At 38.9% G+C, this 26,250-nt stretch overlaps 1 protein-coding gene across 4 annotated transcripts in view; it reads left to right on the top strand.

Annotated features, from left to right (window-relative positions):
* Positions 1-26,250, top strand: part of CLHC1 (clathrin heavy chain linker domain containing 1) — a 186,400-nt gene that overhangs the window by 102,404 nt on the left and 57,746 nt on the right. For 2 of the 4 annotated variants that reach the window (XM_037806838.1, XM_037806839.1), the window contains one exon: positions 1,180-1,946. The exons of the other annotated variants lie outside the window; for them this stretch is intronic. In XM_037806838.1, coding sequence (XP_037662766.1) covers positions 1,180-1,376 — 197 coding nt within the window. In that variant the 3' untranslated portion in view covers positions 1,377-1,946. Of the gene's footprint in view, positions 1-1,179; positions 1,947-26,250 lie in introns of those variants that run through there. 4 annotated transcript variants of the gene reach the window in all.

Raw genomic sequence — 26,250 nt, forward strand, 5'->3', positions numbered from 1 at the left:
ACTCAGAGAGAGGGAAGAGAGTGCAGCTGGGAGTGATGTTTTGAAGAGAAGCAAGCTTGCTAAAGAGGAATGTCCTGGGAGAAAGCCGTTTTGAGGCCAGAGTTTTGGAGCAGACGCCAGCTGCCTTCCTAGCTAGCAGAGGTTTAGCGGACGCCATTGGCCATCCTCCGGTGAAGGTACCCGATTGCTGAGGTGTTACCTTGGACGCTTTGTGGCCTTAAGACTGTAACTGTGTAGCGAAATAAACCCCCGTTTTATAAAAGCCTATCCATCTCTGGTGTTTTGCATTCTGCAGCATTAGCAAACTAAGACAACAACTTTATTTTAAATTCTTTTATGGGGTCAAGGAAAGAATGGTATTATATACTCTATAAATTATATGAAACATATTTTGGAAGATGATTTTGTACTTTGAAGTTATCACTATAGATATCAAATAAAAATTTTATTTGATAGGAAAATAATAATCATGGTAGAAAGAAAATAATAGTAATGATGATATTTGAAAAAGAGATACTCTTTTATGAAGTACCCTAAGTAATGCAGGTAATAAATATGTTCCATAAACAAATATATTCCAAAGAGAGTCACAATAGTTGATTTTCAAAAATAAGTAATATCATTTTATTTCTTTAGTTAAAAAAATCCTTCTTTTATTTCCCTTAGAAAGATGTTTGTTAAACACCATCATTAAGAGGTCTCCATCTAGGGATAGGATGATGGGTATACCAAAGTTTCTCAAGCCCATGGGTCAGCACTACTAGGATCATGAAAACTAGATCTTTTGGACCTTGGTTAATAGATAGTTTCCAGTGGTGCCTTTTAGACTCTGTAAATAAGGCTGATTCTACGCCTTTACTTTCTGAGCTTCCTGCCTTGTAGCCTTCAGCATCTGCTGTCTTACAAGAAGGAGATGAGTGGAGGAGTGTGGAATGTGAGAAATGGTAGAGGGTCGTGAAGAGGTTAATGATAAAGGAGGAAGAGAAGGAGCTGAAACTTGAGTACTTACCATGAGCTGAAGTAAGCACTCCCCATGTAATGTCATTAAACTTATGGGAATCAGGTGGATTTTAATAGTAATAGACTTGAAATGATGTCCTTTTCTATTTTGAAGAATCATTGAGTGTGGATTATCAAATAAGGATTAGTGCCATACTAAATAATGTATTTTTTCTGCAGATGCAACTGAACATCTTATCATAAATGATCCATTGTTCTGCCTAGAAAGGTGGCAAGAAATGGCAAATATATGTTTACAGATTGGCTTTGACAAATTATCTGATGACATCATGTCCATTCTTCGATCTCAGGCTGGAGTTATAGAAATTTCTAAAGAGGATGATACAGTCAACTTAATGGAACATGTTTTTTGGTAGTTCTGTATCTTAAACATTTGAGGGAGCTTGTGTAACATTTTATTTATGTTGGTAGGGTAAACTGGTCTTGGCATTACTAATTTATAAATAAATCTAGAAGATGGAGCCCTCAGAAACAAATCATACTTCTTTGTTGTGACAACATTTAGATTTGTCCTTGATACATTTATACCATTGCTTTCTTTTTTTCATATGGTTATTTCTTATACTGAACCTCTATAAAATCCAATAATTTAATTTTGTGTAAAATTGAATGTAGACATTTCTATCTAAGGATCTAAGCTGATGTCCAGACACATTTCTCTCTGGTGATCCGTTTGATAACAAGAACTGAGGAATGTGTGGGTAGTATCCTGTCCATTAGACTGTCTTCCCAAATATCAAATGCTACAAACCTGACTTTTGATATGAGAAGCCAGATGTCATTTCAAGGTTGAACTCTTTGGTGAGAACCTAGAGTTCAGTAATTTTGTACTGCTGATTTAAGGAAGTGACACATGCTTTAGTATATACATATGGCAAAGGTTAAACACAAAGAAGAACTATAAAAACTAGAATCTTGACATGTTCTTACATAGAGAGAGGACCAGACAAATTTGGCATAGAAGTAGACCTGTGTACCTCTGGGCATGGAAAATGTGTCCTAAGAAGTGGTTTTGGATCTTTTCAAGTATCTGGATAAGTATTTGATTGAGGGCTCAGAGTTCAGTGCCATGGACAGGTGTAATATTTAAAATATTTAATGATCAGTATGGCATGGACACCAATCAAGCAGAACAGATGCCTGACTCTCAAAACAGCTTTCAGACCTTACGCCACACCAGTGCATACCAGCTGAATGTCAGCCTTGATCATGGAACATGGCAAAAGTGAGCAGCTATTAGATAGAGTAAGATCAAAGGGCATACGTTTTTTCCTCCTAAATTTAAGTTGAATGTATATTTTTAGTTTTGAAAGGATATAAACTTAGACAGCTTCAAATGCAAATTCTGGTCCTACCTTTTACTCATTTGTAAAATATGAGCAATAATGCTTTCCCTAAAGGTTGTTGTGAGGATTAGCAATAATATATGTATAGTGTAAGTGTATAGCTTAATAGAGGAACTTAGAAGATAGCTGTTATTTCTAGGTAATAAGTGCCAGAATCACCTTCTCCTCTACTTGCTCTGTACTTAAAAATTCCCATATTTCTATCAATTTGTATTTAATGTAATTATCATTCCCTGGAGTATTTGATATATTGATACACCTTATTGCCTACTTATGTTTTTAGTTATCTGTCCACACTTATATTAGAGTTCCCTGGCTTATTATAAATCTTTAAGGATAATGGATGAGTTTTAGTTTTTCCATATGCTGCGTAACACAGTACCATATAATTAAAATGCAATCTTCTAAAACTTCATATATTTACAAAAGTATTACATTTGTGTAGTTTAAAAAGCAATATATTACTAAAAGGCTTATAATGACTAATAATATTTTGATTGCTGGCCTTCATATTAGCTGTGATTTTTGAAAAGAAAAGATGAAAATGGAAAAAAGGAAAGGAAAGAAAGGGGACTTCAGCAGCATTTTTTTGGTAGGTGTGTATTTAACATTTATTTTTTGTTTTTTGTTTTTTTTTTTCAATTAGAAGTTGCGGCTTTACAGAAAGCTCTCACATAAAATACAGAACTCCTATATACCTCCCTGCGCCTCAGTCCTCCCTATCATTAACACTTTGCACTCCTGTTATAACAGCACTATAATTATACCATTAACCAGAGTCATAGATAACATTAGGGTTCTATGTTTATATTTTACAGTCCTATGGTTTTTTAAAAATTTTCATTCTAGTAACATATACACAACTCAAAATTTCCCATTTCAACCACATTCAAAGACACAGTTCCATAGTGCCATTCACATTCACTATGTTGTGCCACTATCACCATCAAGATTTTTCCATCACTCCAAGCAGAAACTATGTACCAATTAAACATTAACTTCCCATTCCCTACCCACACCCAGGCCCCTGGTAACTGTATTCTATATTCTGACTCTGAATTATTTGCATATTCTAATTATTTCGTATCAGTGAGATCATACAATATGTGTCCTTTTGTGTCTGGCTTATTTCACTCAAATGATTTCTTTCAGGTTCATCCATGTTGTCAAGTGTATCAGAACTTCCTTTTTATAGCTGCATAGTAGTCCATTGAGTGTATATACCACATTTTGTTAATATACTCATCTGTTGACAGACACTTTAGTTACTTCCATCTTTTGGCAATTGTGAATAATGCTGCTAAGAACATTGGTGTGTAAATATCTGTTCAAGTTCCTGCTTTCAATTCTTTTGGGTATATACTTGGAAATGGGATTGCTGAGTCATATGGTAATTCTATACTTACCTTTCTGAGGAATCACCAAACTATTTTCCACAGCAGCTGCACCATTTTACATTCCCACTAACAGTGCATGAGTGTTCCTATTTCTCCAGATCCTCTTCAACACTTGTTATTTTCTGTTTTTTGTTGTTGTTGTTTTTGTTTGTTTGTTTGTTTGTTTTAAATAGTAGCTATTTTAGTGGATAGCTAGAATAGCTACTTGTGAAACTGATATCTCTTTGTGGTTATGATTTGCATTTCCTTAATGGCTAATGATGTTAAGCATCTTTTGATTTGCTTTTTGGCAATTTGTATCTCTTCATTGGAGAAATGTCTATTTAAGTCTTTGGCTGATCTTTAAATTGGGTTGTCTGTCTTTTTGTTGTCAAGTTGTTGGATTTCCTTACATAGTCTGGATATTAAATCAGATATATGGTTTCCAAATATTTCCTCCATTCTGTTGATTGTCTTTTTTCTTTCATGAAGTTCATTGATCTGCAAAAGTTTTAAATTTTGATGAAGCCCATTTACTTTTTTCTTTGTTGCTTATGCTTTTGGTGTAGTCTAAGAAACCATTGCCTAACACAAGGCCCTAAAAATGCTTTCCTGTGTTTTCTTCTAGGAGTTTTATAGTTCTGGTTCTTGTATTTAAGTCTTTGATCCATTCTGAGTTAATTGTTTTATACAGTCCACCTTCATTTGCATATGGATATGCAACACCATATGCAACACCATTTGTTGAAGAGACTGTTTTTTCCGCATTGATTGGACTTGGCACCCTTTTCAAAAACCAATTGGCCATAGATGTGAAGGTTTATTTCTGAACTCTTAATTTGATTCCAATGATCTGTATGCCTATCCTTGTGTGGGTAACATGCTGCTTTGATTATTGTAGCTTTGTAATAAGTTTTAAAATCAGGAGATGTGAGTCCCCCAATTTCATTCATCTTTTTCAAGATTTTTTTGGCTATTTGGGGTCCCTTACCCTTCCAAATAAGTTTGATGATTGGCTTTGCCATTTCTGCCAAGAAGGCTGTTGGAATTTTGATTGGAATTGTTTGAATCTGTAAATCACTTTGGGTAGAATTGACATCTTAATACTTAGTTTTTAAATCCATTTAGGGCTTCTTTGATTTCTTTAAGCAATGTTTTGTGGTTTTCTGTATACAAGTCCTTAATAGCCGTGGTTAAATTTATTCCTAGATATTTGATGCTTTTAATTGCTATTTTAAATAGATTTTTCTTGATTTCTTCTTCAGTTTATTCATTACTAGTATATAAAAACATTACTGATTTTTGCATTGTGATCTTGTACCCTGCCACTGTGCTGAATTTATTAGCTCTAGTAGCTTTGTTGTGGATTTTTCAGGATATTCTTTATACACGATCATGCCATCTGTAGATAGGGAAAGTTTTGCTTCTTCCTTTCCAATTTGGATGACTTTTGTTTCTTTTTCTTGCCTAATTGCTCTGACTAGAACTTCCAGTACAATTTTGAATAACAGTGGAGACAATGAGCATCTTGTTTTGTTCCATATCTTAGGGGGAAAGCTTTTAGTATTTCACAATTGATCTGATGTTACCTGTGGGTTTTCATATATGTACTTTATCATGTTCAGGAAGTTTCTTTCTATTCCTACTTTTCTGAGTGTTTTTTTATCAAGAAGAGGTGCTGGGTTTTGTCAGATATGTTTTACAGTAAGTGATTTTCTTGTGTTGAACCACCCTTGCATACCCTTATATATCCACTTGATCATGGTGTGTAATTCTTTTAATATGCTGTTGATTGGGTTTGCTAGCATTTTGTTGAGGATTTTTGCATCTGTATTCATAATTTTTTGGAAGAGTTGGGTTAGGGTTGGTGTTAATTCCTCTAGGAATGTTTGGTAAAATTCACTGGTGATGCCAGTTGGTCCCAGGCCTTTCTTTATTGGGAAGTTTTGATTACTGATTATATTAGTTAGGGTTCTCTAAGGAAACAGAATCAACAAGAGATATCTATAGATATAAGATTTTATAAAAGTGTATCATGCAACTGTGGGGATGTACAAGTCTAACTTCCATAGGGCAGGATGCACAAGTTCAAATTCCATAGGACAGGCAGTGAATTGGCAACTCCGTTGAAGGCATTCAGTGAATTCCTCAGGAAATGCTTCACTGGCTAGCCAAAGAAATGGAGGTCCTCTGTCTTTCGCACGTAAAAGTCTTCAACTGATTGGATTAAATCCAGCTGATTGAATTCTTTCATTGTGGAAGACACACCCTTCATTGATGTAATCAGTCACAGCTGCAGCCAATTGACTGATGATTTAATAAACCAGCTTTCTGATTTATTAACCAGCCACAAATATCCTTGCAGTAACGGTTAGGCCAGTGCTTGCTTGACCAGACATCTGGACACCATCACCTGGCCAAGTTGACACATGAACCTAACCATCACAGTCCACCCCTTGTCAACTTGGCAGTTATACACATCACCTTAAACCATACTTTATCTCTAAGTAGAGAACAACAACAGACATATATTTCGCCTAACATTTCTCAGCTGTCCTATGTACAACTGGAAATGCACTAAATCTCTCCAGAATAGAGTGCAAGTCTGTTCTGGTTTGCTAACGCTGCTGGAATGCAAAATACCAGAAAAGAATTAGCTTTTATAAAGGGGGTTTATTTGGTTGCAAAGTTACAGTCTAAGGCCATAAAGTGTCCAAGGTAAGGCATCAGCAATAGGTTATCTTCACTGGAGAAAGGCCATTGGCATCAGAAAACCTCTGTTAGCTCGGAAGGCACATGGCTGGCATCTGCATGCTCCCAGGTTGCGTTTCAAAAAGGCGTTCTCTAAAATGTCAGCATCAGCTTTCAATGGCTGTCTTCAAAATGTTTCTTTAAGCTGCAGCTCTGAGCTCCTTCTGTATGTGAGCTCTTTTATAAAACTCCAGTGAACTAATCAAGGCCCATGCTGAATGGGGGGGGGGGTCACACCTCCATGGAAACATTGAATCAGAGGTCACACCCTAGCCAAAGGTGTTACTCTTAGTTGAATGGGTCACATCTCCATGGAAACAACCTAATCCCAATATCCCATTTTACTGGATTAAAAGATCATGGCTTTTTCTTGGGGGTCATAATATATCCAGACTAGCACAAAGTCCTTGGGTGGCATTAACTCTTAAACTTGATTTCCTTTAACTTAAATACTGCAAAATGAACAATACAGCTTATGTCATTTGATGAGGAGATAAGATAGAGAAGAAAACAAAGATATTTGCTTTACAGACAAATACAAATATACTCATAACAAAAGAAGGAGGAAATATTCATGCCATCATAGTCCTTGTTTCTGTAGCTGGTCATGTGTGTTGTAGTTCATATTTATCACTACCTTTTTCCACTACCCATTCCATGTTCCCTTTACTCTCAGCAAGCACTTCAGCTGGCCATGTTTCTTTGCCTGGTGGGATGATCCAAACCTTCCCTTCATTCCTGAAGTTTCTTGGCCATTAATAGTCCTGCCTGGATTGGGTTGTTGCAGTTTTCCATTGACTTTAATCACAGGGCATGGTAGTACTAAGAGACACCCTAGGGGATCTCCTGTATTCCAGGAAAACTCTTCTTTGCCTTCATTGTGTAGTTGCAGTGCTATTTCCCCTTGATAGTCAGGGTCAATTACCCCAGCCAGTACAGTAATCCCCTTCCTTGCCTGTTGATTCAGAGGCATAAGAAGTCCAAAGTGGCAAGATGACAGTCTTAACTTCCATTTCAATGGAATTATTGTTGTGTTTCCTGGTGGAAGCACTCCTCCTTTTGGAACTAGGACTTCCAGACCAGCAAAGCTTAAGCTTGCAGGGACAGGAAGCAAAAATTTTCCTAGTGGATCACTAGGAGTGATAGCAAGTGGTGCCACTCCTGCTTCCACTGCTTGGTTCTTGGACCCATGAATCCTGGCTATGGGAGAAACAGCTCCATAGAGTGGACTCTGATTCAGAGCATACACAGCCTCCTGGAGAACACTGTCCCAGTCCTGCAAGTTATTGCCACCTAGTTGGTGCAGAAATTGAGTCTTCAACAGGCCATTCCACCATTCTGTCAATCCAGCTGCCTCTGGATGATGGGGAACATGGTAAGACCAGAGAATTCCATGAGCATGTGCCCATTCCCTTACTTCATTTGCTGTGAAGTGAGTTCCTTGATAAGAAGCAATGCTGTGTGGAATACCATGATGGTGGATAAAGCATTCTGTAAGTCCACAGATGGTAGTTTGTGTGCACGGAGGGCAAACCCATATCCGGAGTATGTGTCTATTCCAGTGAGGACAAGTCGCTGCCCCTTCCATGACAGAAATGGTCCAATGTAATCAACCTCCCACCAAGTAGTAGGCTGATCACCTCGGGGAATGGTGCCATATCACGGTCTGAGTGTGGGTCTCTGCTGCTGGCAGACTGGGCACTCACCAGCAGCTGTGGCCAGGTCAGTCTTGGTGGGTAGAATAGAAGCCCATGCATAACCTCCATCCCTACCATGATGACCACTTTGTTTATGAGCCCATTGGGCAATGATGGGAGTGGCTGGGGAAAGAGGCTGACTGATATCCACCAAACGGGTCATCTTATCCACTTGATTAAAATCTTCCTCTGCTGAAGTCGCTCTCTGGTGAGCATTCACATAGGACAAATATTTTCATGTTTTTTGCCCACTCAGGTCTATCCACATACCTCTTCCCCAGACTTCTTTGTCACCAATTTTCCAATCATTTTCCTTCCAAGTCTCTGACCATCCAGCCAAACCATTAGCAATAGCCCATGAATCAGAATACAAATGCATCTCTGGCCAGTTCTCCTTCCAAGCAGAATGAACAACCAGGTGCACTGCTTGAGGTTCCATCCACTGGGAGGATTTCCCCTCACCATTGTCCTTCAGGGACATCCCAGAAATGGGCTGCAGTGCTGCAACAGTCCACTTTCGGGTGGTGCCTGCATATCATGAAGAACCATCTGTAAACCAGGCCCAAGTTTTCTCTTCCGGAGTCAACTGATTGTAAGGAACTCCCCAAGATGCCAGAGCTGTGGGCTGGGAAAAGAAGGTAAGGTGGAAGGAGTGGGGGCCATGGGCATTTGGGCAACTTCCTCATGTAACTAACTTACTTGTGCCTTCAGGACCCACTCGAGCTCTATCTTATATATGCCATTTCCATTTTATGATGGAGTTCTGCTGTGCATGCCCAACTTTATGGCTTGGTGAGTCAGACAATACCCAGTTCATGATAGGTAACTCAGGTCTCATGGTAATTTGGTGGCCCATGGTTAAGCATTCTATCTCTACTAAGGCCCTATAGCAGGCCAAAAGCTGTTTCTCAAGAACCACTCCCAGTACCAAGTTGTGTTAGTTAGGGTTCTCTAAGGTCAACAAGAGATATCTATAAAAGATTTTATAAAAGTGTCTCACACAACCGTGGGGATGCACAAGTCCAAATTCCACAGGGCAGGATGCACGAGTCCAAATTCCATAGGGCAGGCAGTGAACTGGCAACTCCAATAAAGGTATTTGATGAACTCCTCAGGAAATGCTTTCCTGGCTAGCTTAAGAAGAAATGAAGGTCCTCTATCTTCCTCACTTAAAGGTCTTCAACTGATTGGATTAAATCCTGCTGACTGAATTTTCTCATTGCAGAAGACACGCCCTTTGTTGATGTAATCAGTCACAGCTGCAGCCAATTGACTGATGATTTAATAAACCAGCTTTCTGGTTTATTAACCAGTCACAGATATCCTTGCAGTAATAGGCCAGTGCTTGCTTGACCAGACAACTGGACACCATCACCTGACCAAGTTGACACATGAACCTAACCATGACACTGATTCAGTTTCTTTACTTTTTTGGGCCTGTTAATATCTTTTATTTCTTCTTGAGTCAGTATATGTAGTTTGTGTGTCTCTAGGAATTTGTCCTTTTCATCTAGGTTATCTAGTTTGTTGGCCTACAATTGTTCAAAGTATCCTCTTATAATCCTTTTTATTTCTGTGGGCTTGGAAGTAATGTACCCCTTTTTATTTCTGATTTTAGCTTTTTGCATCATCTCTGATTTTTTGTCAGTCTTGCTAAAGATTTGTCAAGCTTATTGATCTTTACAAAGAACCAACTTTTGATTTTATTGGCTCTCTTTTTTTTTTAAATTCTCTATTTTGTTTTTCTCTGCTCTTATCTTTGCTATTTCCTTCCTTCTCTCTTTGGCATAGTTGGCTCTTCCTTTTCTAGTTCTTCTGGTTTTGAGGTTAGATCTCAGATTAAAAAATTTTTTTCTTTCCTTTTAATGTAAGCTTATAGAGCTATAAATTTCCCTCTTAGCACTGCCTTTACTGCATCCCTTAAGTTTTTGTATGTTGTTTTCATTTTCATTTGCCTGAAGATGTTTTCTATTTCCTTTGTGATTTCTTCTTCTTCTTTTTTTACCTTTTTTCTTTTTTAAAAACTTTATCAAAAAATTAAAAAACCAAACAATAAAAATAAAAAAAATTTCAAACAAAACCAAAACAGTAATAAGAAAAACATATAACCTAAAATAACTGCATTGCTTCCAACATGTTCCTACTACACCCCCCAAAAATTGACAAGCCATAGTCGTTCCTAAGCATTCCCATAATATTAAGATTACCCTCCATAACTTATCTGTTCTTGTTAGATTATTGTTCCCACTTCACTAGTTGCTGTCTATTGCTAGGTCCCCTATATTCTACAATATAAACCATTTATTTGACATTTTTTCACAGAGTTCACATTAGTGGTAATATACAATATATCTCTTTATTGTGCCTGGCTTATTTCACTCAGCATTATGTCTTCAAGGTTCATCCACATTGTCATATGTTTCACAACCTCATTACTTCTTACTGCTGGATAGTATTCCATCATGTGTATATACCACATTTTGTTTATCCACTCATCTGTTGAAGGACATTTGGATTGTTTCCATCGCTTGCCAATTGTGAATAATGTTGCTATGAACATTGGCGTGCAAGTATCTGTTCATGTCACTGCTTTCAGATCTTCCAGGTATATACCAAGAAGTGAAATCGCTGAATCGAAAGGTAACGTGATATCTAGTTTTCTAAGGAACCTCCAGACTGTCTTCCAGAGTGGCTGTACCATTATACAGTCCCACCAACAATGAATAAAAGTTCTAATTTGTCCACATCCTCTCCAGCATTTGTAGTTTCCTGTTTGTTTAATGGCAGCCATTCTAATTTGTGTGAGATGTGGTCTTAATTTGCATATCCCTAATAGCTAATGAAAATGAAAATTTTTTCATGTGTTTTTTAGCCATTTGTATTTCCTTTTCAGAAAAACGCCTTTTCATATCTTTTGCCCATTTTATAATTGGGCTGTTTGTACTATTGTTTTTGAGTTGTAGGATTTCTTTATATATGCAGATATCAGTCTATTATCAGATATATGGTTTCCAAATATTTTTTCCCGTTGAGTTGGCTGCCTCTTCATCTTTTTGACAGTCTTTTGCGGCACAGAAGCTTTTGATTTTGAGGCATTTCCATTTATCTGTTTTTTCTTTTGTTGCTTGTATTTTGGTTGTAAGGTCTAAGAAGCCTATTACTAGATCCTGATGTTTCCCTATATTAACTTCTAAGAGTTTTATTGTGCTGTCTCTTATATTGAGGTCTTTGATCCACTTTCAGTTATTTTTTTAAATGCAGTTTTACTGAGATATACACACATACCATATAATCATCCAAAGTATACAATCAGTTGTTCACAGCATCATCACATAGCTGTGCATTCATCACCACAATCTGAGTTAATTTTTGTATAGGGTCTGAGGTAGGGGGCCTCTTTCATTCTTTTGGTTATGGATAACCAGGTCTCCCAGCCCCATTTGTTGAAGAGACTGTTCTGTCCCAGTTCACTGTATTTGGGGGCCTTATAAAAAAATCAGTCAACTATAGATCTGGGGGTCTGTTTCCGAATTCTTTTGTATTTCTTCTTCAGAGAAATGTCTTTTCATATCTTTTGCCCATTTTATAATTGGATTGTTTGTACTATTGTTGAGTTGTAGGATTTCTTTATAGGTGCAAGATATCAGTCTTTTATCAGATACATGGTTTCAAAATATTTTTTTCCCATTGAGTTGGCTGCCCCTTCACCTTTTTTTCAAATTCCTTTGAGGTACAGAAGCTTTTAATTTTGAGGACTTCCCATTTATCTATTTTTTTTCTTTCATTGCTTGTGCTTTGGGTGTAAGGTCTATGAAGTGACCTCCTAATACAAGGTCTTGAAGATGTTTCCCTACATTATCTTCTAGGAGTTTTATGGTACTGTCTCTTATATTGAGGTCTTTGATCCACTTTGAGTTAACTTTGTTTAGGGTGTGAGGTAGGGTTCCTCTTTCATTCTTTTGTATATGGATATCCATAGTTGTGCATTCAGAGACTGTTAGATCCCAGTTTAGTGGGTTTGGGGGCCTTATCAAAGGTCAGTTGACTGTAGATCTGGGGGTCTATTTCTGAATTCTCAATTCGATTCCATTGATTGATATGTCTATCTTTGTGCCAGTACCATGCTGTTTTCACTACTGTAGCTTTATAGTAAGCTTCAAAGTCTGGAAGTATAAGTCCTCCCACTTTATTTTTCTTTTTTAGAATGTTTTTAGCAATTTGAGGCATCTTCCCTTTCCAAATAAATTTGATTCCTAGCTTTTCCAAGTCTGCAAAGTAGGTTGTTGGAATTTTGATTGGAATTGCATTGAATCTGTAGATGTGTTTGGATAGAATTGATGTCTTAACAACATTTAGCCTTTCTATCCATGAACACGGACTATTTTTCCTTCTGTTTAGGTCCCTGTTCCAGTTTGCTAATGCTGCCTTCTCACAAAACAGCAGAAATGGATCAGTTTTTATGAAGGGGTTTTATTTGGTTACAAAGTTACAGTCTTAAGCCATAAAGTGCCCAAGATAAGGCATCAGCAATCAGGTACCTTCACAGGAGGATGGCCAGTGGCCTCCGGAAAACCTGCTGTTAGCTAAGAAGGCACGTGGCTGGCATCTGCTTGCTCCCAGGTTACGTTTCAAAATGGCATTCTCCAAAATGTTGCTCTTGGGCTGTTTTTTTCCTCTCTTAGCTGAAGCTCCCCTTCAAAAAGTCACTCTCAGTTGCTCTCAGCTCTCTGTTCTTCCAAGTGTCCCTCGTGGCTGTAGCAAGCTTGCTCCTTCTGTCTGAGCTTATATAGGGCTCTAGTAAACTAATCAAGGCCCATGCTGAATGGACGGGGCCACAACTCCATGGGAACTATCCAACCAAAGTCATCACGCACAGTTGGGTGGGTCGCATCTTCATGGAAACACTCAAAGAATTACAATCTAATCAACACTGATACATCTGCCCACACAAGATTACATCAAAGATAATGGCATTTTGAGGGACATAATACATTGAAACTGGCACATTCCACTCCCTGGACCTGACAATAACATGATCTTTCCATATACAAAATATATTCATCCCATCACAATATAAAAAAAACTTAAATCATTTCAGTAACAATAAGTAAGTACAAGATCCCTTCAAAATCAGTTACAAGGAGTGGTCTGTCGTAAAACAAAATTCCCTTCTGGCTGTGGACCTGTGCAACTCAGAACAATTATCTGCTTCCAACATACAGAGGAGGGACAGTCATAGGATAATACATTCCCATTGCCATAAGGAGAAAATGAAAGGAAAACAGGGTTTAAGGGACCAAAACAACTCCTAAAACCTGCAGGGCAAACTCCATTAGATTTCAAAGTCTGAGAGTTATTTAGAGAATGGCATTTTATCCTTGGGGCTTGAAAGAGCATGAGTCCAACCCTTTCCAAGGGCCTTCACAGCAGCCCTTTTCTCTCCAAACATTGGGGTGAGTGCTCCAACATATCCACACATTGGGGAGACCACCTTCTTCTTAGCCCCACCCTCCTCAAACATCAGGGTGCCACCCGGACTCTGCTTCTCCAGGGCAAAGGCTCTCCTCTCTCCAAATAGTAGGGTAGTGGCCAGGCTCTCCCCAAACTCCTGGGAATGTGCTCCACCCTCTCTGGGGCCTGGGGTGAGAGTACTGTTCCTGAACATCTAAGTGGAAGGCCCACCCTCGATCTCTGGGGCAAACTCATCCTTTCCATGAGTGTGGGCCACTCTGCTCTCCCAGCCTGAGACCTCTTGACTCCAGAACTCAACCTCTATGGCTCTGTCTTTGAAGAAATTTTTCCTTCAGTTTCTTCCTTGTCTGTCTCCTCCAGTCCAGACCAGTAAAGGCTCCATCTATAAAGAGCTCACAAAAGTTCTGTTGGCTTTGCATGAAGCACATGGGTCAAAGCCATCACACAATAGGACTTTCCACAGATCCTTTCTGGATAACTCCATCTCCAGTCCTGGCTTGTACTGAAATGGTGGCTGGGTTCCATGTTTGATTAAATCCTCATGTTGGCTGTAGCTTCTGGGGTTCCACCCCCTGGAAGCCAGGACTTTTCCAAACCATCAGTTTCTGGTTATTTTGAACCCACGAGTTCAGTTCTAAGTTTATCTCTCTCCACTCGCATTTTACTATTTGCTGCAAGGAGAAGCCAGGGTAAATCCTCCACACATAGTCTGGAGAGCTCCTCAGCTAAGTATTCCAGGTTGTTACTCTCAAACTCTGACTTCTACCTGACACCAGGACACAATTTTGCCAAACTCTCTGCCACTTTAAAATAAGGATTGCCTTTCTTCCAGTTTTCAACAACACATTCATCATTTGTTTTCAAGGCCTCATCAGAAGTATCTTTAGAGTCCATATTCCCACAAATGGTCTATTCAAAGCAGTTTAGGCCTTTTTTTTCAAGCTCCTTACAACTCTTCCAGAACCTTCCTTTTATCCATTTAAAAAGCCGTTCCATGACCACAGACATAGGGGACTGGTGGTTTGATAGGTTGAGCCCTCTACCATAAGTTTTACCCTTGGGAAGACGGTTGCTGCAAAGGAGAGGCTAGGCCTCCCTATGGTTGTGCCTAAGAGCCTCCTCCCGAATGCCTCTTTGTTGCTCAGATGTGGCCCTCTCTCTCTGGCTAAGCCAACTTGAAAGGTGAAATCACTGCCCTCCCCACTACGTGAGATCAGACACCCAGGGTAGTGAATCTCCCTGGCAACGTGGAATATGACTCCCAGGGAGGAATGTAGACCCGGCATCGTGGGACGGAGAACATCTTCTTGACCAAAAGGGGGATGTGAAAGGAAATGAAATAAGCTTCAGTGGCAGAGAGATTCCAAAACGAGCCGAGAGGTCACTCTGGTGGGCACTCTTACGCACACTTTAGACAACCCTTTTTAGGTTCCAAAGAATTGGGGTAGATGGTGGTGGATACCTGAAACTATCAAACTACAACCCAGAACCCATGAATCTCGAAGACAGTTGTATAAAAATGTAGCTTATGAGGGGTGACAATGGGATTGGGAAAGCCATAAGGACCACACTCCACTTTGTCTAGTTTATGGATGGATGAGTAGAAAAATAGGGGAAGGAAACAAACAGACAAAGGTACCCAGTGTTCTTTTTTACTTCAATTGCTCTTTTTCACTCTAATTATTATTCTTGTTATTTTTGTGTGTGTGCTAATGAAGGTGTCAGGGATTGATTTAGGTGATGAATGTACAACTATGTAATGGTACTGTAAACAATCGAAAGTACGATTTGTTTTGTATGACTGCGTGGTATGTGAATATATCTCAATAAAATGAAGATAAAAAAATAAAATAAAATCATTTATCAAGATAAGAAAAAAAAAAAAAAAAAAAAGCCGTTCCAACATGTTTGGTATTTGCAATCTCAGCAGCACTCCACTTCTCTGGTACCAAAATCTGTTCTGGTTTGCTAATGCTGCCTTTTCACAAAACACCAGAAATGGATCAGCTTTTATAAAGGGGTTTTATTTGGTTACAGAATTATAGTCTTAAGGCCACAAAATTTCCAAGATAAGGCATCAGCAATCGGGTACCTTCACTGGAGGATGGCCTATGGTGTCTGGAAAACCTCTGTTAGCTGAGAAGGCATGTGGCTGGCATCTGCTTGCTCCCAGGTTACATTTCAAAATGGCATCCTCCAAAATGTTGCTCTTAGGGTGTTTTGTCCTATCTTAGCTGAAGCTCCTCTCAAAATGTCACCCTCAGTTGCTCTCAGCTCTCTGTGTGTTCTTCCAAGTATCCTTTGTGGCTGTAGCAAGCTTGCTCCTTCAGTCTGAGCTTATATAATGCTCTACTAAACTAATCAAGGCCCATGCTGAATGGGTGGGGCCACAACTCCATGGAAACTATCCAACCAGAGTCATCACCCACAGCTGGGTGGGTCACATCTCCATGGAAACACTCAAAGAATTACAATCTAATCAACACTGATACGTCTGCCCACACAAGATTACATCAAAGATAATGGCATTTTGGGGGGACATAATACATTCAAACTGGCACAGTCCTCTTCTATTTATTTTAGTAAAGTTATTTAATTTTCTTTGTGTAGGTCTTTTAAATCCTTGGTTAAATTTATTCCTGGGTCCTTGATTTTTTAGTTGCTATTGAGAATGGAATCTTTTTCTTGAGTGTCTCTACAGTTATGTCATTTCTAGTGTATAGGAACATTACTGACTTATGCACATTAAAAATGTATCCTGCTACTTTGCTAAGTTTGTTTATAAGCTCAAGTAGCTGTGCCTTTGATTTCTCAGGGTTTTCCAAATGTACGATCATATCATCTGCAACTAATGACAATTTTACTTCTTCTTTTCCAACTTCGATGTCTTTTATTTCTTTGTCTTGCTGGATTGCTCTGGCTAGCACTTCTAGTGCAATGTTGAATAATAGTGGTGACTGTAGGAATCCTTGTTTCATTCCTGATCTTAGAGGGATGACTTTCAGTCTCTCACAATTGAGTACTGTGCTGGCTGTGGGTTTTTCATATACACCTTTTATCATATTGAGGAAGTTTCCTTCAATTCCTACCTTTTGAAGTGTTTTTATCAAAAAAGGATGCTGGATTTTGTTGAATGCTTTTTTGGCATCTATTGAAATGATCGTTTTATTTTTCCCTTTTGATAATGTGTTGTAATACATTTATTGATTTTCTTATGTTGAACCATCCTTGCATGCCTGAAATGAACCCCAATTGGTCATGGTGTATGATTGTTTTAATGTGTCTTTGTATTCAATTTGCAAGTATTTTGTTGAGAATTTTTGCATCTGTATTCATGAGGGAGATTTGGCTGTAGTTTTCCTTTCTTGTAACATCTTTACCTGGTATTGGTATTAGAGTGATGTTAGCTTCATAAAATGAGTTAGGTAGTGTTCCATTTTCTTCAATGTTTTGAAAGAGTTTAAGTAAGATTGGTGTCAGTTCTTTTTGGAAAGTTTGGTAGAATTCCCCTGTGAAGCCATCTGGCCCTAGGCATTTATTTGTGGGAAGCTTTTCAATGACTGATTCCATCTCTTTGATTGTGATTGGTTGGTTGAGGTTTTCTGTTTCTTCTCTGGTCAGTCTAGGTTGTTCATGTGCTTCCAGAAAATTGTCCATTTCCTCTACATTATCTAGTTTGTTGGCAAACAGTTGTTCATAGTATCCTCTTATAATTTTTTTTTTTATTTCTTTGGGCTCTGCAGTAATGTCACCTCTCTTATTTATTATTTTGTTTATTTGGGTCTTCTCTCTTTTTGATTTTGTCAGTCTAGCTAGGGGCTTGTCAATCTTGTTGATAAGAACCAACTTTTGGTTTTATTTATTATCTCTATTATGTTTTTGTTTTCTATGTCACTTATATCTGCTTTAATCTCTGTTATTTATTTTCTTCTACTTGGTTTAGGATTAGTTTGCTGTTTATTTTCTAGCTTCTTCAGTTGTTCCATTAGTTCTTTGATTTTAGCTCTTTCTTCCTTTTTAATGTGTGCATTTAGACCTATAAATGTTCCCCTCAATACTGCCTTCACTGCATCCCATAAGTTTTGATATGTTGTGCTCTCATTTTCTTTCATCTCTAGATGTTTAGCAGTTTCTCTGGCTATTTCTTCTTTAACTCACTGATTGTTTAGGAGTGTGTTGTTTAACCTCCAGATATTTGTGAGTGTTCTAAATCTTTGATGGTTATTGACTTCTAATTATATCCCATTGTGATCAGAGAATGTGCTTTGGATAATTTCAGTCTTTTTAAATTTATTGAGGCTTGTTTTATGGCCCAGCATATGCTCTATTCTGGAGAAAGTTCCATGAGCACTAGAGAAGAATATTTATCCTGGTGATTTGGGATGTAATGCTCTATATATTAAGTCAAATTCATTTATTACATTGTTTAAGTTTTCAATTTCCTTATTGTTCCTCTGTCTGATTGATCTATCTGTAGGAGAGAGTGATATATTGCAGTCTCCCACATTTATTGTGGAAACATGTATTGCTTCCTTCAGTTGTGCCAATGTTTGTCTCATGTACTTTGGTGCACCTTGATTGGGTGCATAGACATTTATGATTGTTATTTCTTCTTGTTGAATTGTCCCTTTTTATTAGAATCTAGTGAACTTCTTTGTCTCTTATGACATCCTTGCATTTAAAGTCTATTTTATCTGAGATTAATATTGCTACTTTTGCTTTTTTTGGCTGTAGCTTGCATGGAATATTTTTTCCCATCCTTTCACTTTCAATTTCTTTGTGTCTCTGGGTCTAAGATAAGTCTCTTGTAAGCAACATATTGATGGTTCATATTTTTTAATCCATTCTGCCAATCTATATCTTTTAATTGGGGAGTTTAATCCATTCACATTCAATGTTATTACTGTGAAGGCAGTTCTTGAATCAGCTATCATATCCTTTGGTTTTTATTTGTCAGATGTATTTTCCCCCTCTCTCTTTATTTCCTTTAATGTACCCTTACTAAAACACTTCAGTTCTGAGCCCTTCTCCACACCTCTCTCCCCTTTCTTTTTTCTCTGCTGGTAGAGCTCCCATTAGTATTTCTTGTAAGGCAAGTCTCTTGTTAGCAAATTCTCTCAGCATTTGTTTGTCTGTGAAGATTTTAATCTCTCCCTCAAATTTGAAAGAATTCTTGGTTGGTAATATTTCTCTTCAGAATTTTAGATATGTTATACCACTGCCTTCTCGCCTCCATGGTGGCTGCTGAGTAGTTACTACTTACTCTTATGTTGTTCCCCTTGTATGTGGTGAATTGCTTTTCTCTTGCTGCTTTCAGAACTTGCTCCTTCTCTTCAGCAATGACAATCTGATCAAAACATGTCTCAACATGGGTTTATTGGGATTTATTCTGTTTGGAGTTTGTTGGGCATCTATGACTTCGTATTTATGTCATTTGGAACAGTTGGTAAGTTTTCCCCAACAATGTCTTTGAATACTCTTCCTAGACCTTTACCCTTCTCTTCCCCTTCTGGAACACCTATGTTTCTTATATTTGTGCACTTCATGTTATCCATCATATCCCTGAGATCCATTTCAAATTTTTCAACTTTTTTCTCCATTCATTCTTTTGTGCTTTCACTCTCCAAAACACTTTCTTCAAATTCACTTATTCATTCCTCTACTTCATCTAATCTGCTGCTGTTTCCAGAATCTTTTTATTTTTATTTTTTATTCATATTTATTGTGATGTATTCACATACCATGCAGTCATACAAAACAAAGCGTACATTCAATTGTTTACAGTACCATTATCACCAAAATTGATTTTTGACAATTTCATTACCACACACACAAAAATAATAAGAATAAAAATTATGGTGGAAAAGAACAATTAAAGTAAAAAAGGACACTGGGTGCCTTTTTCTACTTTTTAATTTTTTTCTTCCCCCATTTTTCTACTCATCCATCCATAAACGAGACAAAGGGGAGTATGGTCCATATGGCTTTCCCAGTCACATTGTCACCCCTCATGAGCTACATTTTTATACAATCATCTTCAAGATTCATGGGTTCTGGGTTGTAGTTTGATAGTTTCAGGTATTTACTGCTAGCTATTCCGATTCATTAGAACCTAAAAAGGGTTGTCTATATTGTGCATAAGAGTGCCCACCAGAGTGACCTCTCGGCTCCTTTTGGAATCTCTCTGCCACTGAAGCTTATTTCATTTCCTTTCACATCCCCCTTTTGGTCAAGAAGATGTTCTCCATCCCACAATGCCGGGTCTAGATTCCGCCCTGGGAGTCATATTCCTCATTGCCAGGGGGATTCACTGCCCTGAGTGTCACATCCCATGTACGGGGGGAGGGCATTGATTTCACCTGCCAAGTTGGCTTAGCTAGAGAGAGAGGGCAACATCTGAGCAACAAAGAGGCATTTGGGAGGAGGCTCTTAGGCACAATTGTAGGGAGGCCTAGCCTCTCCTTTGCAGCAGCAGTCTTCCCAAGGGCAAGTCCTGTGTTAGAGGGCTCAGCCCATCAAACCACCAGTACCCTATGTCTGTGAGCACATCGGCAACCATCGAGGTGGGGGAGCCCAACAACCCTTCATTCTCCACCAGCTCCTCAAGGGGGCTTTGCATATTTTTTTCATTTTTTTTCAATTAACTTTTTTTTTAAAAAATCAACTATATCAAAAAACAAATTTAAAAAAGCATACAATTAAAAAAAATTTCAAACAAACCATAACAAGGGAGTCCAACATGTTCCTACTCTACCCCAAGAAAATAACCCAATATAGCAACATTTCTGTGAACTTGTTCCCACCACACCCACTAGAAATTAACAAACCATAGTCATTCCTGGGCATTCCCAGAACGTTAAACTCACCCATAATAGCTTATCTATTCTTATTGGGTTATCGTTCCCCCTTCACCAATTGCTCTCTATCGCTAGTTCCCCTACATTCTACATTATAAACCATTTATTTTAGGAGTGTGTTGTTTAACCTCCAGGTGTTGGTGAATTTTCTAAGTCTCTGATACTTATTGACTTCTAATGGTATTCCATTGTGGTCAGAGAATGTGCTTTGAATAATTTCAATTTTTTAAAAATTTATTGGGGCTTGTTTTATGTCCCAGCATATGATCTATTCTGGAGAAAGTTCCAGGGTCACTAGAGAAGAATGTGTATCTAGGTGATTTGGGATGTAATGTTCTCTATATGTCTGTTAAATCAAATTCATTTATCTGATTGTTTAGGTTTTCAGTTTCCTTATTGGTCTTCTGCCTGGTTGATCCATCTGTAGGAGAGAGTGATATGTTGATGTCTCCCACAATTATTGCGGAAACATCCATTGTTTCCTTTAGTTTTGCCAGTGTTTTTCTCATGTATTTTGTGGCACCATAATTGGGTACATAAACATTTATGATTGTTATTTCTTCTTGTTGAATTGCTGCTTTTATTAGTATGTAGTAGCCTTCTTTGTCTCTCATAACATCCTTGCATTTAAAGTCTATTTTATCTGAGATTAATGTTGCTACTCCTGCTTTCTTTTGACTGTAGCTTGCATGAAATATTTTTTTCCCATCCTTTCACTTTCAATTTCTTTGTGTCCCTGTATCTAAGATGAGTCTCTTGTATGCTACATATTGATGGTTCATATTTTTGATCCATTCTGCCAATCTGTATCTTTTAATTGGGAGTTTAATCCATTTACTTTCAATGTTATTAATGTGAAGGCATTTCTTGAATCAGCCATCCTATCCTTTGGTTTATGTTTGTCAGATATATTTTCTCCCTCTCTCTCTTATTGTCCTTTAATGAACCAATATTGAATCTGTTTAGTACTGAAGTTTCTCCATATCTCTCTCTCCTTTCTTTGTTTCTCTGTCGGTAGGGCTCCCTTTAGTATCTGAAGTAGGGCAGGTCTTTTATTAGCAAAATCTCTCAGCATTTGTTTGTGAAAAATTTAAGCTCTCCCTCAAGTTTGAAGGAGAGTTTTACTGGATAAAGTATTCTTGGTTGGAAATTTTTCTCTCTCAGAATTTTAAAATATGTCATGCCACTGCCTTCTCACCTCCATGGTGGCTGCTGAGTAGTCACTACTTAGTCTTATATTGTTTCCTTTGTATGTGGTGAATTGCTTTTCTCTTGCTGCTTTCAGAACTTGCTCCTTCTCCTCAGTATTTGACAGTCTGATCAGAATATGTCTTGGAGTGGGTTTATTTGGATTTATTCTATTTGGAGTTTGCTGGGCATTTATGCTTTGTGTATTTATATAGTGTAGAAGGTTTGGGAAGTTTTCCCCAACAATTTCTTTGAATACACTTTCTAGACCTTTACCCTTCTCTTCCCCTTGTTGGACACCAATGAGTCTTATATTTGGATGTTTTATTTTATCTATTATATCCCTGAGGTCCATTTCGATTTTTTTAATTTTTTTCCCCATTCTTTCTTTTGTTCTTTCATTTTCCATTCTGTGGTCCTCGAGGTTGCTGATTCATTGTTCAGCTTCCTCTAATCTTTTACTATGAGTATCCAGAATCTTTTTAATTTGGTCAACAGTTTCTTTTGTTTCCATAAGATCATCTATTTTTTTATTTACCCTTGCAATTTCTTCTTTATGCTCTTCTAGGGTCTTCTTCATGTCCTTTATATCCTGTTCTGTGCTCCTTTTGTTCATCTTTAGTTCTTTGATTAATTCCTCCAAGTACTGTGTCTCCTCTGATCTTTTGATTTGGGTGTTTGGGTTTGGGTTATCCATATCGTCTGGTTTTATCATGTGTTTTAAAATTTTCCGTTGTTTTTGGCCTCTTGGCATTTGCTTTACTTGATAGGATTCTTTTAGGATATGTGGGATTATTCAAAGCCTAATCTCTAATTTGTCAGATCCACAGCTTGGTGGAGTACACTTTCTCTAACTGACCAGCAGATGGCATCCGCGAGTCACCTATTCCCCTCAAGTCAGTTCTCCCCAACTTTGTCTTTGTGGTGTGTGGGGGTCTGATTCTTGTGGGGTCCAATTAGTGCACCAAGTTTGGTTGTGTTGTTGGTGCTGTCTGCTCTGAATGTGGGGCATGTGTCTGAGAAGTTAGGGAGGGAGGGCAGCTTTAATAATCAAACCTCCCAGGTGTTCCTGGAGATTCAAGGCTGTTGCAAGAGTCCAAACCTTCATTTCAGTCTCACCACAGATTGTCTCTGCCACTGACCCACAAGTCCTTGGTATTGGCATATGGTCCCCGGGATTTCCGAGTGGGTCCCTCTTCCAAGCTGTGCCCTTCTAGGGCCTCTGCTGAGGGAAGGTTGTGCTATGTCACAAGTGTGCGCCGTCCCTCAAGGGAAGTTCTGGGCCGCCGGGCTGTGTAGGTGCATTCCCAGCCTGCTGTAAGGATGGCTGTATGGGGTGCATTAATTTCCCCCTTTTCGCACAGCTCCACCTTCCTAGATCTGGGACAATTAGCTGTGGGTGCACGAAAGGCTATTGTCTATGCCCAATATTGTGGCATGTACGTGTGTTGCTAGAAACACTTTCCATCACACTGGGTTTTTTGGCATAGCTCTGGGCTGTGGTTCCAGCACTGAGCAAGAACATTCCCAGCCCACAAGGAAGATGGCTGCAAGAGGCATGGTTATTTTCCCCTTTTGGCTCACCTCTGCCTGCCTCGCTCTGAGACAATTAGCAGCAGGTGCGCGAAAGGCTATTTCCACGCCAGATATTGATGTGTTCACACAGCCCGTTCCTGCCACACTTCACTGTGCAGTTCTCACTGCCATATCTGCAGATTCTTTTGGGTTTTTTTTAAAAAGAACTAGTCTGCCTCCAAACACCAACCCACAGTTTCCCCATACCGCAGCATGGCTGCCGGACATTCAGCTGGCTTACTCACTTGTTTCAGAATGCAGACTCCCGGTTTCACCAAGTGCACAGTCCCTGTGGATTTAGCAGACCTTGTCCAGCTGGTGCATTGCTGGAACTGGTGTTCTGGGTCACTTTCTGGCTTTTATCTGGTATTTTTCACAGAGGTGTTTTTTTGCCCTGTCTCTCCCAGCTGCAATCTTAGGTTCTCCCCCAGAATCTTTTTAATTTGATCAAAGTTTCTTTTATTTCCATAAGCTTTTGTTTTGTTTTTTTTTTTTAATTTACTTTTGCAAATTCTTCTTTATGCTTTTCTAGGGTCTTCTTGATGTCTTTTATATCCTGAGCCTTGATATTGGTGTTTGTGATTTCTTCTTTGATTGATTGCTCCAAGTTCTGTATTTCCTCTTGTTTTTTTGATTTGGGCATTTGGGTTATCCATATTTTCTCATTTCTTCATATGCTTTAAAATTTTTCTGTTGTTTTTGGCCTCTTGGCATTTGCTTATCTTGATAGGGTTCTTTTAGGATATACAGGCTTATTTAAACAATTATCTATAATTTGACAGGGCTACAGCTTAGTAAAGTGCACTTTCCCTGACCTACCAGCAGGTGGCACTCTTGAGCCACCTCTTACCCTCAAGCCAGTTCTCCCCAACTTTGTCTGTGCAGCGAGTGGGGGTCCAAACCTTGTGGAGGTCCAATCAGTGCACCAATTTTCTGTGTGCAGTGGGGACCGCTATCCCTGAGAGGGGCAGGGCGTAACCTGTACAGTTAAGCAGGGTAGACGGCTTTAAGTCCCACTATTCCCAGCTGTTCCCAGGGTTGCAGCTGGAATATCCTGCGGCTGTAGCACACATCTAACCCTTCAGCTCAGATTCCCTACAGTCTCTCTCTCATGTGGGCCCACAAGTCCCTGGGATTGGTATAGGGCTCTTGGCCCTTCCATGCAGCACCCCTGCCTCTAGGCTGTGCACTCCGTGGGCTTCCATGGAGGAGGATTGTGTGCCATCACAGGCAAGCGGAATCCCTAAGGAAGCTCTTGGCTGTGGTGCTGCAAAGGGGTCAAAGATGGCTGTATGGGATGTGGAAACTACCCACTTTCACAGTCGTCCACCTGCTGCAGCAGCCCATTCCTAGCTCGGTGGCTGTGGGTGTGCGAAGAACTATCACCCATGCCAGACACTGGGACAGGTGCCTGGGGTGTGGAAGACACTCTCCACTGTGTTTGACTGAGGATCTTGCTGCTGCCTCCCCAGCTGCTTTCTGGGTTTTTAAACTAACCCCCCTCCAAACACTGTCTGTAAGTTTCTCCCCAATGCACCTGCCATTTCTACACTCCTCGGTGGCTTGTGTCCTGTCCTGGATTTCTGTGGACTTGGGTCTCTGTGTTTGGATATACATGAGGATCTATCTCACTGCTGTGAGAGATTTTATAATCCACATCCCTGGTTGGAGGTGGGAGGGGTCCTGGCCACTGCCTCTGGGCACTTCCCAAGCTGTGTGGGACCAACTGAGGGAGAGGGAAGAGGACTGGCTGGTCCAGAATGGAAGTTTCCTACCTGGTATTTTTCTTTTTCTTCAATTCTGTGTTTGTGGGATCCTTCTCCAGTCTTTACCTTCCTCATGAGTTCTGAACAAGTGAGGTTTGTTCTTTTTTTCTCTCAATCTCTGGGGAGAAGTTTTCAATGGATGAATTATGTTGCCATGTTGCTGATGTCCCCGAAACATTATTTTTAGTGCTTTCTGCATGCCAGTCACAGTTCTAGCCATTGTAGTGTACATTCTTATTAAATGCTTATGGTAATTTAGTGTAGTAGATATTATTATCTCCATATTTTTATGGGTGAAGAAAAGGGAATTCGGAAGGTGAAGTTGCTGAAGATCCTGTAGCAAGGGCCATGATGATCTAAGATACTTTGATTTCAAGTTAGGTGTTCTTCCTACTGTACCAATGGAAGAGAGGACAGTGTTTCTTTCAGGGTCTGAAAGATTTAGTTTTATTAGTTGCATTTTTGTTTGAGTTATTTTAGTCAAACAGTTATCCAAATGAATTTCCATTGATCTCTTCATTTGAAAGTATTTAGGGTTCCTCTGAAACAGAAATTTAATCTAATGCAAAATTTTGCCTTATATTTAAGATTTTTTGCTAAATTCTGGATTAAGAAATGACCATTATAATCAATCACTTTTTAAACTTAAAATGTGAAAAACTGTTACTTTTTAGGTGCCTTTTGGGTTGCTAAAGCATAACTTAAGTTAAAACTCAAAGTATGGTCCCTGTTAGTTATTTTTTTTTTAACTTTCTCCATTTTATAGAAAGCTTATAAATTTCTTCCTTTCCTTGGAAAACAGCATTTAGCAAAGCTAAATCATTATAGCACAATTAAGTTTATGAAGTTGTCAATTTGCTAGTAGTTATGATTTGTTGTTATTGAATTTTAAAAATATGTAAGAAAGATATTATTGATGTAGATATTTCCTTTTGCTTTTTTACTGTCAATTTTCTATGTGTATCCTTGTGGTGGCTTGGAGCTATGTACACCCAGTAAAACATGTCCCATTCTTTTGGGTGTGGACCCATTATAAATAAGATTTCTTCAAGATATTACTTCAGTTAAGGTGTGGACCAAATCAATCAGGTTGGGCTTTAATCCAGATTAATGGAGTCCTTTATAAGCAGAGTGAAAGTCAGAGAGAGAGCCAGAGGAAGCAGCCAGAAGCTGAGAGTCATCGGAACCCGGAAGACAATGGG

Source organism: Choloepus didactylus, chromosome 17, assembly GCF_015220235.1.
Source record: "Choloepus didactylus isolate mChoDid1 chromosome 17, mChoDid1.pri, whole genome shotgun sequence".
NCBI classification, from domain to species: domain Eukaryota; kingdom Metazoa; phylum Chordata; class Mammalia; order Pilosa; family Megalonychidae; genus Choloepus; species Choloepus didactylus.